At 41.6% G+C, this 16,420-nt stretch overlaps 2 protein-coding genes across 5 annotated transcripts in view; one reads left to right on the top strand and one right to left on the bottom strand.

Annotated features, from left to right (window-relative positions):
* Positions 1 to 2,162: 2,162 nt before the first annotated feature.
* On the top strand, positions 2,163 to 8,426 carry haspin (histone H3 associated protein kinase; the record flags this gene model as incomplete). The annotated part of the gene is made up of 6 exons (XM_051945392.1): positions 2,163 to 2,547; positions 2,721 to 2,800; positions 3,286 to 3,374; positions 4,015 to 4,157; positions 4,759 to 4,861; positions 6,973 to 8,426. Coding segments are annotated over 6 exons (1,002 nt in total), but the record flags the coding sequence as incomplete, so codon positions are not given.
* Positions 8,427 to 9,454: 1,028 nt separating this feature from the next.
* fam184b (family with sequence similarity 184 member B) overlaps positions 9,455 to 16,420 on the bottom strand; it is a 31,423-nt gene continuing 24,457 nt past the window's right edge. For all 4 annotated transcript variants that reach the window (XM_051945377.1, XM_051945379.1, XM_051945378.1 and 1 more), the window contains 3 exons: positions 14,708 to 14,818; positions 11,550 to 11,947; positions 9,455 to 10,063 (listed from right to left, as the gene is read on the bottom strand). In XM_051945377.1, the coding sequence (XP_051801337.1) occupies positions 9,991 to 10,063; positions 11,550 to 11,947; positions 14,708 to 14,818 (582 nt within the window). In that variant the 3' untranslated portion in view covers positions 9,455 to 9,990. The remainder of the gene's footprint in view (positions 10,064 to 11,549; positions 11,948 to 14,707; positions 14,819 to 16,420) is intronic.

The following is a 16,420-nucleotide window of genomic DNA, read 5'->3' as shown; positions in this document are numbered from 1 at the left end:
GACCTGAAACAGTGCTTGAGCAACACTCTTTGCAGAGATGGTGCGCAACGGCACTGCTTCGGGATATCGTGTCGCGTAATCCACTAGGACTAACACAAACCGATATCCTCGTGCGCTCCGGTGAAATGGCCCGATGAGGTCCATGCCAATTCTTTCGAATGGAACCTCCATCAGCGGTAATGGGCGCAAAGGTGCCCGTGTGATGGCCGGTTGGTTAACCAACTGGCATTCGGGACAAGAAGCACACCACTGGCATACATCTTCCCGAATGCCAGGCCAATAGAATCGGGCCATAATCCGGTCGAGTGATTTTTCATACCCTATGTGACCAGCCATTGGGTTGTAATGTGTCTCCTGGAAAACAGTTTCCCGGCGACACTTTGGTACCAACAATTGGGTGGCTATATCCTGTGTCTGAGTGTCACGAGTCACTCTGTATAATCTGTGTCTGATCAATGCAAAATGTGGATATGTAAGTGCTGTGCCCGGGTGCACCAGCTGACCATCAATCTTTATCACTTGGTCAAAAGCTGAGCGCAGAGTATCATCTTGAGACTGTTCCAGAGGAAAATCTTCCAAGGGGTGGAGGACAGGAACCCGTGGAGCCTCCTGCCGAGGCCCCCCGGATTCCCCCTCCCCTTCTGCAGTGTCGGACAACCTCAAATCACCACTGAGCACAGCACACATATCACACGTCCCTACCTCTCGTGAACGCACTCCCATACACTTCACCACTGCTCCATGGAACCCAGGCCAATCCATGCCCAAAATAAGGGGGTGCGTAAGGCGGGAGCTAACTGCGGCCTTTATAATATGCTTTTTCCCCTTAAATCTAATTTCCACTGGCACAATAGGATATTTGTGAACATCCCCGTGCACACATCTTATCCTCACCCAGGATGCCACCACCAATGCCCGGGTCGAACCAGGTTTTGGTGAATCAGGGACTGTTTACAGCCCGAATCCACCATAGCCTGGTGTACACCCCCTGGATCCTTACCGGAACGCTGTATGTCCCACCTGGACCGGGAGAGGGTGCTGGCGTGCCAGCATCCCAAACCACCTGGCCGACCTCCATGAGTGGGCACTCTCGGCGGGTGTGGCCAGACTGCCCGCACCTCCAGCACTCCTGTTCTGACGTTTGAGGAGCCCCCGGGGGTTGGAAGCAGCGTCCGCAGCAGCTGGAGTCTGGCGGGGAGAGGGAACATAGGGAAAGTTAACACGGGGAGCCGGAACAGGCGCTGCTGGCGTGCGAGGCGCCTCCGTCGGCTGGGCCACAGGCTTCCTGCGCAGCATCGGTGGGATCGTTGGAAGCATCCGTCCTTGGCCCCCCGGATGAACAGCAAGATGGTCCTCGGCCAGCGTCACCGCCACGTCCAGGTCCACCGGACGATGGCACCTCACCCAGTTGCCCATCTCCGTCGGAAGCCCCTCCAGAAACTGCTCCACCACCACTTTTTCCAGCAGCCGACTCTCCCCTGCGGTTTCCCCTGGCTGCAGCCACCTGGCCGCCGCATCCCTCAGCTGCTGTGCGTACAGGAACGGGTGGTCGCCCGTCCCCAGCCTGGTGCCCTGGAATCGGCGGCAGTGGTCCTCCAGCGAAAAGCCTATCCTGTCGAGAACCGCCTTCCGTGTGTCCGTGAAGCTTCCCCGGGACGCTGCTGGCAGGCTGAGTGCAGCAGTCTGGGCTTACCCCGTTAATAAAAGAAGCAAACGCACTGCCCACTCCACCGCTGGTCATCCGCAAGCCTCCGCCATCGTCTGGAATACATCCAAGAAGGACTGTGGATCGTCCGCCACCGTCATCTTCTGCAGGGACACGCTGAAGATGGGGGAGGAGGAGGGGGCTGAGGAGCCAGGCATTCCCTCTGACCGGGACAGCAGCCGCTTGAGGACGCGGGTCTGCCTCTCCGACCGCTGGCGGAGAGCGTTAAGATGTAGCCTATGCACAGCCGCCTGCTCCGAAAGCCTCGCCGCATAGATATATTTAAACTGTTCTTCACTCAATTTCCCATTTCAACACATTTTCTCACTAAGAGGCAGTTAAAGGGTATTCAATATAGGCTCTATCTACCTACACAAATGTACTATGAACTGTGCTTATCTTTGACCTGTTAGACTCTATTATTGCTTGTACAATAAGTCCACAATATAAACCCTGATGGTCCCCAGCATCTGAGCCAACGCCCCCGCTGGCTGCACAGGCTCTGCCGGTGGCACAGACATCTCGCCGCGCTGAGTGCCGGCTGGGTGCCAGTGTAACAGGTGACCTGTCTGTAGGTCCACTCAATGACCACGGCAGGCTGGCAGTATCAAACGGACTTTATTCACTGGCTGACTCGCCAACACAAAATATAACAGTCTCTCACTTATGCCTGGCGCTCCACCGGACTTCGTCCTGTAAACAGTCTCCAAGTTATGCCCGGTGCTCCACAGGACCTCGCCCGGTAAACTGTCCTCCACTCGTGGGTCATCACCAGCCCACCTCCTCTCCGTCTGTGTCCTTTTTTCTCCTCCCCTTCAGCCTGCTACTGCGGAGAGAATCAGGTGAGCCTAATCGATAACACCTGCGTTAATTAACCTGACGCTGCTTCCACCCGCCCTCCTCTACTCTCCCCTGCAGCTGAGCTCTCCCACGCCCACCGCCACAGTTGGCTCCCTATTAATTTGGCTCTACCGGTAGACTGTTTCATTGGATTTTTCTCTGTGTCTTTGCCTAGATTTCTTTAAAAAGGATCAGTTATTCGTAATCCTGGAGTTTGATTTTGGAGGCGTCGACTTGGAGAACAGCAATGGAACGGTAGGCCACATCCTCATGACAGATGACTTGCACCTTCCCTGTACCACTGTTGAAGATAAATTTTAAATGCTACTATAATTTCACTGTTTCAGTGACAGTTTCAAGCGCTCTGTCTTCAAAGTGAAGCATGACGAGCTCGGCTCTCCTCTCATTACACAGGCTTTAGCTCATTACACTTGCACACTAGCTGTATAATGTGCTCAAACATTAATGAAGACAGAATGCATTAAAAAATAATATTTTCTTGAACTGAGTCATTACAACTTAATGTCAGCCAGACCATACATTAGATCCATGCTGGAGGAAATACAGAAAGATGATGCTCATCAGCTTCACAAAACCTCTGGTCTCTGCAATTGCTGTGTACTGATTAGAAACAACAGGAACTATATTTTCTAATCATTAATAGCTCATGATCCCGCAGTGTTTCAGTGGTGCAAGAGTGAAAGGCAGCCTTTAATTTAAGTCTGTTTTGTGTTCTTAAGTTTGCATCTTTAAGGGTGGCAAAGAGCATCCTTCACCAAGTTACTGCTGCCTTGGCTGTTGCTGAGCAGGAGCTACACTTTGAACACAGGTAGAGTACAGTCACACACAAATTCACAAATTACACTACAGTTTGATTGATCACTGCTTTCGTACCCAGAACAGGAGATGACACCATGTATTTAAAATTTCTAAAATGCAGAGTCCAAGATGATTCTTCAAACATCTAGTTTTGTCTCACATGCAAACTAAAACCTTTCAGTATTATTTATGATGATTAAGAAAGCCAGAAGATTGAGAAGGTAGAAACAGTTAATGTGGGCTTTTTGCTTAATAAATTTGAATAATTATAAAAATTGTTGATTAATTTAAATATCAGTTGACTAATCATTTAAGCTCTAGTTGCTATAGATGCAAAGCTGATGTCTCTGAACTTATGTTTTAAGTTAATCTGTAGAGAATACCTTTGTGTTATCTTTGATTAACACACATGCAAGCAATTTCATGTCTAACACGGCAACAAATACTTTTAATCTTTCCTTCAAGCGATGAACTTGAGCTCTGCCTCAGCAGGAGAGAAATGTGGCGTTCAGTCAAGTCAGGTATCGGACTTCGTGGTGTAAGCCAACGCAGTGATGCAGTTGGTGTAAATGTGGTGTGAGTGTGATGGAGGATTTGTTGGTGTCTTGTAACGGTGGAGAACTTTATCCCCTCTGTCCTGTTTACTGCAGGGACCTCCACTGGGGCAACGTGTTGGTAAAAACAACCAAGCAGAAGACAGGGAGCTTCCTTCTAAATGGAACAGCCCACTCTGTGGAAACCAAGGGGGTGCTGGTCCACATCATTGACTATTCACTGTCCAGACTAGAAATCGGTGAGATATTTTTTGCGCCCAACCTTCTGCTGTCATATTAGAGTCAGTAACTTCTTTTAATTCACTTCTGAAAACCCGCTTTTTCAGACTTGCTTTTATGTGAGGTTTAACGTTTAGCTTTATTTAGTTTTTGTGTTGTATTTTGTGTTATGTCCTGTTTATTTTAGATGTTCTTTTTTGTTGTGTTTTACTTTTAGCTGCCTGATTCTTTGGTGTGATGTCGCCTCTCTAATTCTTTAATTCTCTTACTTGTTTTTAAAATTTTAATTTGTAACTTTAACTCTCAATCTTGTTCTCTAATTTTTAAACTGCCTAGTTCCTTTGTTTGTTATGAGTGCTAATCTAGCTAATTATTCATTTAATTTATTGTCATTTTTACTATTTATTTTTAATTGACTGCTCTGATTTGTCTCCTATATCTTGTATGATTTTCTGTGTTGCATGTTTTAACTGTCAAAGCTTTTTGTGAACATTGTTCTCAAGGGTGCTGTAAAAATGAGGTTATTATGCCATAATTATATTTTAAACAGCTAGTTTTGTGCTTGTAATGTGCAGTAAAAATCGAGAGCAGTGGGATGAGCTCGTGTTTTGTTTTCTGCAGATGATCTGACGGTGTCCTGTGATATTTCAAATGATGAGGACCTCTTCCTGGGCCAGGGCGACTACCAGTTTGAAGTCTACAGACTGATGAGAAAGGAAAATGGGTCAGTCCATTTATTGTTTTGTATTTATCGTACGCCATTAGCTGAAGTTTCTCTGTGCTGTGAAAGTGTCTCATTAATATTAATATGAATTTTATCCTAATCTGTTCCTCCGCAACTCGTCCTCTACTTTGTCTTTCTTAGCTCCTGCATCGACCGTTGCAATTAAAAAATGTGGAGTCTTATCATGTTTATACTGTATGATCATATGCCAAACACTTTATGTATCCATCGAAAAACACCACTCGCTCGCTCTGATAAATGGCTATTTCAGGTTTTGCTTTCCTAATTTGAAGTGCCTCTCCCATCTTTGATTAAACCCCTAAAAAATAATCTCTGTGCATCAAAATCACATATTTAGACATTTTTCTTCCATGAAAATAGTCCCTTCCTACCTCTAAATGTCTCAGATGTAATGTATTTTAACCATACTACCTGCTCTTACTCACTAATGATGCTTATTGATCGTGTAGTCTTAATGGTACTTTTTGTTATTTTGTGCTAATGTTGGAGTAATTTAGCCTTATCAAAAGTGATGATATGGAATATTCTACCTCCATGTTGACTGGATTTGTTCCTTCAGTTTGTCTCGTGTATGACCCCAGGAGTCTGAATCCTTCTTCAATTAGTTTTGTATATGTATAGAAATTCCATCATCCAGCTCAACATGAAGGTGTTTGCACGGATCGACCAGGACTTTTGTAAGCCCGACAAGCCGATCCAACAGGAGACATTTTCGCTGCTGCTCATCTCAAAAACAGAGAGAAGTGAGATAACAGATGCATAGCACGTTTTCTCTCCCATTAGAAAGCTGCTTCTCTCTTCTCTCCCCACTGCCACAGCCTCACTGTCTGACTAACATCCTCACTCTAACCTGTCAGTTCTCCACATCTCTTTATTGTACTGTGTGGTTTCAGTTTTATTTTCTCCCTGGTTTTATCTTTCTTTTGCTGCTGTTCCTCAGACCGTAACGAACATCATTAAGCACCTCTATTTCAGTCCTCTTTCCACTGTTAGTATTATAGACAATTTATATTATATTTGTGTAAAGATAACTGAGAAACTATTCATTGAGGGGTTGTTTTTTTTTTTTGGATTCCATCTTCCAACCTATCAGAATGCAGCACATAGAGCCGAGGAAATAGGAAATGGAGGAAATAGAGCCTAGATATTCCAGGAACCTTTTTATTGATTGAATTTTTGCCAAATTAATCAATTTGATGTGTAGGGAATCAAAGCAGCCAATTAGAAACTTCAAAGTAGAAGGTATTTTATTTTTGTACCACTGATTAGATGGATCCATCTTGGGTTTGTAATTTTGTGACTTTTCCTCAATTTTGTTTAGGGTTGATCAAAATTAACCCGTTTTTAAGTGTGAAAATGTGGGAGAAAAAATATATTTTCACAGTAAAACTTCTCATGTTCAAGTTTTCAACATTTTTGAGAAATCTTTAAACATTTTTGGTGGAAAAACAATGTTAAAAATTTTCTTTAAGAACATTCACATAAAAATCAACCAAAATCCAGCGAAATTCGCTGGATTTTGGTTGATTTTTATGTGAATGTTCTTAAACATTTTGGAAATTTTACTGATATATATGGAATCACTTTAGATATTTTATGATTTTTCTTGGAAGATTTTTCTCATTTTTTGAAAATATTTGCACGAATTTTCTCGCCAAATGTGAGGGATTTTAAAAAATACAACTTTTAAAGGAAATTTTAATATTAAAATTCCAATATAAGTATTGGAATTTTGTTCCTAAAGGTTTTGAAAATTTTTAGAAATTTGTGGAATTTTTTGCTGAATTTTCTTTTTTTTTTTTTTTTTGTTTTTAGACAAGGAAGCAATATTTTTTTGGTGCCCGTAAATGATGACAACAGGAGGATTAAAAAGCTCCGTCATATCCCTTTTCTCACATCTTTCTGTGAAATATGAAGCTACATCCAGCAACCAGTCGTGCTTTTTCTAACGTCGAACTGTTGCTTAAACACACAAGAGCCGCCTCCTTGCGGACCGTTCTGCTCTTCCACGTGCGTCAAAGCAACACCTCAGAATTGTTGTGCAGCAGCGATTTATCGATCCCCCCGCTGCTGTTTTTGTCTTCTTCCAGAAACAACTGGAGCGACTACCACCCCCGTACCAACGTGCTGTGGCTCCACTACCTGTGCTCCAAGCTGCTTTCAATGAAGTACCGGGGCACTGGAGGGAGGAGCGCCAAGGACATGCGAGAGGAGCTCACTGGTTTCTATGACAACGTTCTCCAGTACAGCTCTGCCACAGAGGCGCTGCAGAACTGCCCCATGTTTCAGTAGTATGTGAGTGCTGAACAAATTAGGTGTGAGAAGGCTCATATAGTTGTTTTGTTTTGTTTTTAGTATGAAGAAGGTGCAATGCATTTGGGTCATCTGATTTCAGCTTCCTTCACTCTGCAGTACGTTTGTCTGCTTTATTAAACTCAGGCTTGTAAAGACGATTATTGATCCTACTGGCAGAGATGAAGGTTCTTTAGAGAGCCATGTACAAAGAGCTGTCTTCTTATGAAAGTTATTAAAATGACTGCCTGAAAACAATGTATTTGTGTATTTATGGAGCTTGTTTTTCGCTGTTTATTTTGCTGAGTTATGCATGTTAAATAGAAAGGCAGAAAAAAGTGTTTTTAATACATTTTGGTGGTGGATTTTTGTAGATCTTTGTAACGGTATTGTGCTAAAAATTAGTTTTGGAATGGTGGACGTTAATCACCAACTCTTATAACTCATCTATTCAGCAAAAATGTTTAATATTCTCTGGTTGTAGCTTCTCAGATTTGCTGCTTTCTGATGCAGGTTGAAAGAGGAATTTTAAGACGTCGCCTTTGGCTGTGGAAAATGGTGATTATTTTCTGAATTTTAATGGGCGGGATGATTAAGCCATTAGCTATTTTTTTAATTAGCTAATAATGAAAACGATCATTTCATCGAGAACCGAGCTGCAAAGACTGCACGTGAGGAAATTAGGTTAGAAAAACAGAGCAGGCAAGATCTGGTCATATGAAACTCCAAATAATCTGTTGAATCAGATCTTTAAAAAAATGTCAAAATGGGGGATCTGCTGTCCAATGTACAGGTGAAGCAGGCAAGTTTACATTTTTTAAAATAGAGATGTGAATGTTGCTATTTTGCAAGAAAACTTTGAAACGTTACAGCCTCCCTGCTTGAGATCGATGGAGTTTATCTTATTTGAAGATTAAACAATATGATGGTATTAAAGTCCTGAGACTATAAATTTGCCAACTGACAGACTTGTTCCTCTTAAAAAATGTTTTCAGTGACTTTTGGTTGCTCTTAATGATCTTAATTCGTAGCATTTTGCATTTGTTTCATTCTTTTTGTCTTGCTTCTAGTATTTTGTGTTTAGTTTGTGTTGATTTTAAACTTTTTAATCCTGTTTTCAGTCTTGCTTTTTTGCACATGTATTTGTCGTTGCCTTACTTATGTCGCACATCGGTCAACTGTGGGTGATCTAAAATGTGCTGATAGAGATTTTGTTTGACAGATGTTAGCCAATAAAAATGATATACATTTAGTTACCTGCATTTTTACTGAAATTACTAACTCGAATATCTGTTAAATTCAGAATCTGTCTGGATTTAATGGTAATTTTTGGTGTTTTTTTTTTTTTTTTTGCAATAATTAGAAGCAGTCCCATTAGCTTCCCAACCAGCGGAGCCAACTGGTATATTAAGGATTTGCCATATCCCGTCGACATAAGTCCAAATAGGTCTTTCTTCTCAATGAAACACTTCAGTGCCGTCCTTTGTTTATCTTTCAAGTTGAATTTAAGCTTCAAATCTTTAAGGGCTGTGGCCAAAGCCGAGTCAAAAGATAACCGTTTTTTGTGCTCCGGTTGTTTCTGTCAGAATCGTCGCGCCTCTGTCGTCACTTAGTTGTAATACGCCCGCCTTCTGACTCTACACTTCATGGTGATTGGTCCGGCCAGTTTTAGGAGAATCCAGCCTCGAGCCTTATGGAGGGTAACTAGACCCACCCTGGCAGAGAATTAAATTCGTTGCCGTGGGTTGTCTAGTGCGGCTAGGCTAGTGGGATGAGACATTTTGACTCAAAATAAGATAAATAGACTTTGGTAAGATTTTGAGATTTTGCAGTGCATAAGATTGTGTAACTTGATATAAATGGCAGAGGAGACTGGGAGCAGTTCTTCATGTAAGTGGTACATTTTACAGACTAAAACTGCACATCCTACTGCTCCAGTACCAGCACCATAACATCTAAACGTTTCAGTTTTGTGGCACCTAACGAAGAGCCCTGAACCCACATCAGAGTAGTCCAGCTGGGGGGGCAGTGACTGAACAGTGACGGTGTTTTTCTGATCCAGAGAGAAGCAGTAGAGCCAGACTCACAGCTTCACTGGACTTTGGTAAGTATTCTCTTTTCGTCTTTTTGATTTCGGTGCTAATGCGACTTGATGCATCTGTTCCCTCACAGACTCCACAAGGCTGCTACACTTAATAGTTTCAGAATTATCTGATACACATTTACAGCAACAACAAGGCTTAAAGGTTTTTTTCGTTCCAGTACATGAAGAAGAAGCACTTAGAAAAACAAAATATTTTATTCAATTTCTTCATTAAGATATTTATACATTTTTGCATTGAAACAAGCTTCATTTTGGTATGGTGAGTCGTGTGTGTCCGTTTTGATGTGGATCTTGGTTGAATATGTCGAATGCTTCCATACTCAAAAGAGACACTTTGTTGTTTGATTTTAGGAAATGTACACTTGCCTGGAGTGACCGTGTGATGAGATCAGAGCAACAGTTGCGTTAAAAAAAGGAAGACTGCCTTTTTAAAAAAAGTTATGGAGACATTCCAAACTATACAAACAAGATCCGGCAGGCCTTATGTTCTGAGAAGAGGTCAGGCATGTGTTTGAGAAGCACTTTTTGGTTGAGCTTTGAGGCAATGTTTGAGATGGCCTTGCTGGTGATGAGCCTGTATGTCCGTTAATGTAAATGTGTCTGTAAAAGTTGTGTATGTGTGCGGGAAGCAAACCGATGTGTATAAGAAGCGATGAACTGTATATGAGATGTACTTGCGGCTGCTGTGTGTGTGTTCATGTGTGTTTTGTGCTCAGAAGGAGAAGTATTTGGTGAACCACTCCTGCTTCAGCCCTTCAGTCCCCCTCTGCTCCAGGTACGGGCCCCTGCAAAACACAACACACACACACACACACACACACACACACACACACACACACGGTGGCTTGTTTAACCGTCACTACGCCAAGGTTCAGAGCATTTCAAGGATAGTTTAAGACCAGAACACTGGGGAAGCTGCACATTTATGACTTACTTTTTTTTTAACTTGTGAAGACCGATATTTCTTTAACCCTACAGACTAGAGCCCATCTTAGCGCTGGCTCTACGATTGCAAATACATTTTTGATTGGTGGTAGATTTGAAACCACATAAGATAGATTGATCATTCTTTTTGCAAATAAAATCTGAGGAGTTTCTCTAATATTTCACACATTTACCATGTCTCAGAGCACTTTTTTGTTGCAGTGATCGGTTTGTAAAAATAAACAATAAAGCGCACATACCAAAAATCTTTATTATAAACAAACCCACAGGATATTGTGCTACTTTTTATTATATATTTACAAATTTGAGGGCTTTTAGACTTATTGCACTTTTAAACAATATATTGTAGTAGCTGAGACAAAAGTCAATGCATATTATTAAAACTTGGAATTTAAGGGTTATATTGATGTAAAGCAAATAAAAATACTCCAAAAAATTCACTACAATATGTAAAAATGTAAGAATATGTCTTAGCGAGTTTGCGCAGTGCCAGGTCTTAACCCTGTAAAACTCACTGTTGCAAAAATACATCAGTTTTATTTTTTATTAATTGCTATTATATATATATATTCCATTTCATATAGTGCTAATGTAAACAAGCGTGTACATGATGGAATTCCTATGTATGTTCATGCAACCCGTATATGTTAATTCATTTGGCAATATCTGTGCTTTGCTTGGTTTTTTAAAAATAATTTAAAAAAAAAAAAACCCAAAAAATCAAGAGGCACAAACCAGAAAAACATAGAACAAAAGTGAAAATAGGAAACGTACATTGATATTACAGAAAACACAATTCTATTTCTAAACAAAACAAAAGCTTTGGTATTTTTACTGGGTACATGTTGGTGTTGAAAATTCCTAAAGAGGACAAAGTTCAAAACTCTTCAAGGTGTCATTATGTCACCTATATACAGTAAAGTTTTTGACTCTGGTTTTACTGTAACACATACTTAAATCAAGTTACATTAGCAAATCATTTACACGTAGTTATCATCAGTGTAAATAATGATATTGCTAAGAATTATTATTCTAGTAATATCCACGCTGCTTTTCTCTTCCTTTAGTACATTTTATATGGTATCTAAAGGGTCTTATTTATCTATACTCGTATTTCTATGAAGAGACAAATGTTCAGGGGTTACGTTTTTCACTCGACATTTTGCCTTGACATGACTGACACTGTAAATGTACTCTTCACCCTGTGATGTAAAAGATATGTCGTATGTATTACCTTTCCTTTATTTAGGCTTTTATATTGACTTTTGTCCTCGGCCTTTACAAGCTGAAACAAACGCATCGTGGTTCTGAGTGTGCAGCCGGTACCTGATTGAGTGGGCCTGCAGGTGTGCATGTGGCTCCTGGCAGGAGGGGGACACGTATCGGATGCCCGTCTGAGGCGAGGGGCAGACGGGGAGAGGAGCCGTCGGCGCCGGGGTGGGGGGGATGCAGGAGGTCCGGGACCTGGTGGAGTGGGGTAGGGATGGGGAGGAATGTTGGCTGAGGGAGAGGGAGGTGTGCTTGTGCGGGAGAGAGGAGGTGGAGTAGTGGGGGGAGGTCTGGGGGTGGGAGGAGGACTGGTGGGGCAGGGTGGAGGAGGAGTGCTGATGGATGGAGGAGGAGGAGGAAGACGAGGACGAGGAGTGGGGCTGGAAGACGCTCCTGTCGTAGGTACCGGCGCCGGAGATGCTGGTGACACGAGGAGGCGACTCCACACGCTTCCTCTGTCAGGACAACATACAGGTGAGAGATTCTTAAAAAACATGCAACAGTGTGTTCATTATTCTTGTTTTTTGGTCACATATTCTGCTATTTCTCTACTTTCACACTAGCAGTATGTTTTCTAGTGTCAAACAACTCCTTCTCTTCTCATTTCTCTCTGTTGTCTCTCATGTCTCTGTACAGAATGTGTTTTTTTTCGTTTTTGGTGCCTCATATCTCCCAGGTGTATGTGGACTTTGCTCATTGGTGGCAGAGTCAGATCTCTATTTAAGATGGATTCTGCCTTTGCACCAAACTATTTGCCTGATGAAGGTGTAGCACTAAAATGCTGCACTAATAAGTTTATTATTCTAAGTTAGTACGCGGGAGTCTGTTTTGTACCTGCTGGAGGTGTCGAACAACGAAACAAACACTCGTACTGTGGGTGTTATATCAGAATAGTTTCTGTTGACAGATCTAATAAACCCCAAAATACAGGGTGTCCCAAAAAAATCTGACGTCATTTCGAAGGCCAATAATTTTGGCAATTCTTCTTGAAATAGCCTCAAATTTTCACAGAATGTATAGAAACAGATCAAGATTTTATATTTAATGTTTTAATGTTTTCAGGTTGAGCCATGCCGTTCACTCCCAAAGAGAAGTCATTTTGCGTCTTGGAATATGCTCGTACACACTCACCCAAGACTGTGCAGCGTGCCTTCAATACAAAATTTGCAAAAACTTCACCAACTGGCAAGCAAATTTGGACTTGGTACCAACAATTTAAAGAGGAAGGCTGCTTATGCAGGGCTGAAGGATCTGGTAGACCATCATCAACATCAGCATATTCCAACACGCAAAATGACTTCTCTTTGGGAGTGAACGGCAAGGCTCAACCTGAAAACAGAACAAAAATAAATATTAGATAAAACATCTTGATCTGTTTCTGTACATTCTGTGAAAATTTGAGGTTATTTCAACAAGAATTTCCAAAATTATTGGCCTGCGAAATGACGTCAAATTCTCTGGGACACCCTGTATATCCCAACCATGATGTAGCGCTTTCCTCTGCACTTCCAAAGCTCTTTATTAATGTTATTTATTTCATAGCAAAATCAGTGAGCCATATGTTTCTTTTTGTGACAAACACGACCTCTGTTGTTTATTTTGGGTCAATCACTCATTTATTTCCAAATGTGTATTAATCCTCAGCTGAAAATAGTCCTTTACAAAAACACAGTTCTCTCAAATTCAAGTAACTTCTCCTAAAATCTGCAGTGCCCAGTTGTCAAGGAAATGTTTAAGCCTATTTATATCTATTTTAAAATGATTACATTATTAACAAGAAAAGAACCCAGAGAGAGCAGTACTCCGCCAAGGCTGCTCATTCCCCCATACGGCATTGTCAGAAATGCAGGACTTTATACATATATATATATATATATATATATATATATATTTTTTTTTTAGAAATGCAGTATTTGTTTATTGGTTACTGATGATCAGAAATCACAGTAACATAGAATGTGGCCATTCAATGTAGATGTATTTACAAACAAACTGACCTTACCCTGAGCACAGGCGTGTGTTATGCATGTGTACGTTATGTACGGATACCGAATTGCATGGCCTAAATATGTAGCGGGAATTGATTGGACTCAGAAACACCCCCACAATTTAATCTATTATTCCTTGTATGATTTCCGATGGGTAAGTCCAGATAAGTCTGTAGCGGTCGATTTGTAGTAGGATCGCCATCATGTGACTGTCATCAGGCAGCTGATGTAGTGTTCACTGTTTGTGCCGCTATCTTGCAATGATACAGAAATCTTTAACAAATCTGTCCAGACTATAAGCTGCATCACTGCCAACATCTAATCAGTTGATCCTTGTATCATTTCTGACCTTCCCTGAAAATTTCATCAAAATCTGTTAGTCCATTTTTGAGTAATGTTGCACACAGACGGAATAACAGACGGACTTACAAATGTACGCGATCGTCACATAACTCTGCCACGTTCCTTGGCAGAGTAATGCTAACTATCATGAGCTGTGTCCTTTATTGGAATTAGTTCTTAGAAGTAGTAGATGTGTAGCTGTTACTGCGGAAGACCAAGCTTCATGGTTTCTCAAACAAGTAGCATTGATACTAAAACACGCCCCGAGTAACAACTTTATGGCGATAAACCAAACATCTGTAGCCTGCATCCATCACATGAGGTTGGAGGTGACGCTGTGTTTTAGCTTTTATCCAGATTTACAATCCCAACTGGTGTGTAGTCACTTATCTGAAAATGAGTACAGGAAAAATAAACGCTGTTTGCTCTCAGTTGCAGCCTCAAATGATGATTTAGGCTGCTGAGACGCATTTGTTTTAGCACCACATTTTTTTGTAGTGTAGCTTCTCAAGCATGACATCTGCAAATTACATATAGTCATATTTGCATGCAAAGTATTTCATTAAAACGGATATCAAATCAAGTTGAGACAGACATCGCATCAATTGAAGATATAAGACATAAATAAACTTGCCATCAGTTACCACTCACATACACTTCTGTATCTTTCCCGTCCAAACACAGTGTAATTAATAGCAGTGTGATGGAGTTATTACACCGAGGAGGCCCGTCTTTACGACGAGCTGCGATGTGTCGAGTGGGCGAGCTCGTGCATTTTACCGCCTCGTGCCACACAAACAGAAGTTGGCTCCGACCCACCAAGCCCTTCTGGCGGTCTCGCTTTGACGAATACATTATGTGCATGAGTCGAACAGACAAACTCACCCTCATGGTTGGCGTGACGCTCCCGGGGCGGGACTTGCTGCTGTCACGGAGCCTGAGGGTGCTGTTGTCCCCGGCAACAGGAGGGTGGAGCTGCAGCTGATGCCTCTCTTCCTGGAGGGAAGGAGGACGAGGAAGGACTTTCATTGGCCTTATTCATTATTGGTGCTCTTGTTGTTGTTTTGTTTGTGCTGTGTCTGCAGGGTGTGCTTGTTTGCTAAACTGCCTCATGCCACACAGATGGTTGACGCGGCAATCTGTCAGAGGACACTTTTCAAAGATGCAATATTCTCCTACGCGCACATGACCACTGATGATTCACCAAGACACTGCTCCAATTAGATCAAGTCTGAGTAGTTACAGTAATTACATTTTTACATCAACCCGTGGGCACGACACTGCTAACTGGCTCCAAGAATGACTGACACTGTCGCTGTAGGGACGACGTTTGGATGATGCTTGATGCTGATTACCACTCTGAATGACAGATGTTGGTATTTGCCATTACTTGATGGCAACTTCTGAGATGCAGACAGAAAACATGGAGGACAGAGAGCTTCAGCAACAAAATTCCCTGCGGGGAAACAAACCAGGAAGAGTTTCTAAGCACTAGGATGTCGCCCAGGCTCAACATGCAGAACACAGAGATGCTCAGATTAATAAACAGCTATAGTGACATGGCTCCTGAGCAAACTAAATCTGCCAACGGGAACTGTGTGAAATGGTTTCCAAGGTCAAGCATAACGTCTAAAATATCCTGACTGTTTGGCTGGTGAGGGCAAATTAAGTCTTTACTCTTTATACATTATTACCACAGATACAGCTGACTGGAAAGTGAAATCAGGTTCTTCTTCCACAGCCTACATGGAGGAATATCGGTTGCCTTTGGAACACAGTATATGACACAAACATGTTTCAATGAGCTGCTTTTGCATAATGTCGCATACAGGGACAATCCAACCATTTAAAGATTATCCATCCATCCATTCTCTTTTTCAAACAACTTGTCAAGATCTAGAAAGTAATTTAAATTTACATTCATTTCCAACATACAAACTAAATGGGAACAGTTAAGGGAAATGTTATCTCCCTGCCTTGTAAATGTATTCAATTTATGCAAAAAAAATAATTACACTGCCTGTCCAAAAAAAAAGTCACCAATTGGTTTTAACTAGCAAATAGGTAAGAGACATTCATTGGATAATTACTGCAGTGATTAATACGTTTCAGCTGCAACAACTTATTTAACCCTAGTTGATGCAGTGAGGAGCTTCTCTTTTCTTAAACAACCATGTCAGAAGACATATCATGTGGTCATGGAAAGGATGTTAATCTGTCTCAGAAGGGTCAAATTATTGACCTGCAAGGGGATTTCTGAAACTACTAAAATCAAGAGTTAAGTTAAGAACCGTCCAACACAATATTAAAACCTGAAGAATAGTGGTAAACCATCATCTTTGAGGAACAAATGTGATCGGAACAAACTCTTAGATGATCGTAGGAAATCAACAGTAGAACTTACAGCTATGATTAATAGTGAAAGTAACAGCATTTCCACACGCACAATGCAAAGGGAACTCAAAGGATTAAAACAGCTGCGTAGCTCTAAGAAAACCACCGATCAGTGAAGATAATCAGAAAAAAAGGCTTCATTTTGCTCGGTAGCATAAAGATTGGACTCTGGAGCAATGAAAGAAGGTCATGTGGTCTGATGAG

The sequence above is a fragment of the Acanthochromis polyacanthus genome, chromosome 3 (assembly GCF_021347895.1).
Source record: "Acanthochromis polyacanthus isolate Apoly-LR-REF ecotype Palm Island chromosome 3, KAUST_Apoly_ChrSc, whole genome shotgun sequence".
Lineage (NCBI taxonomy): Eukaryota > Metazoa > Chordata > Actinopteri > Pomacentridae > Acanthochromis > Acanthochromis polyacanthus.
This window is presented reverse-complemented; position numbering and strand designations above follow the sequence as displayed.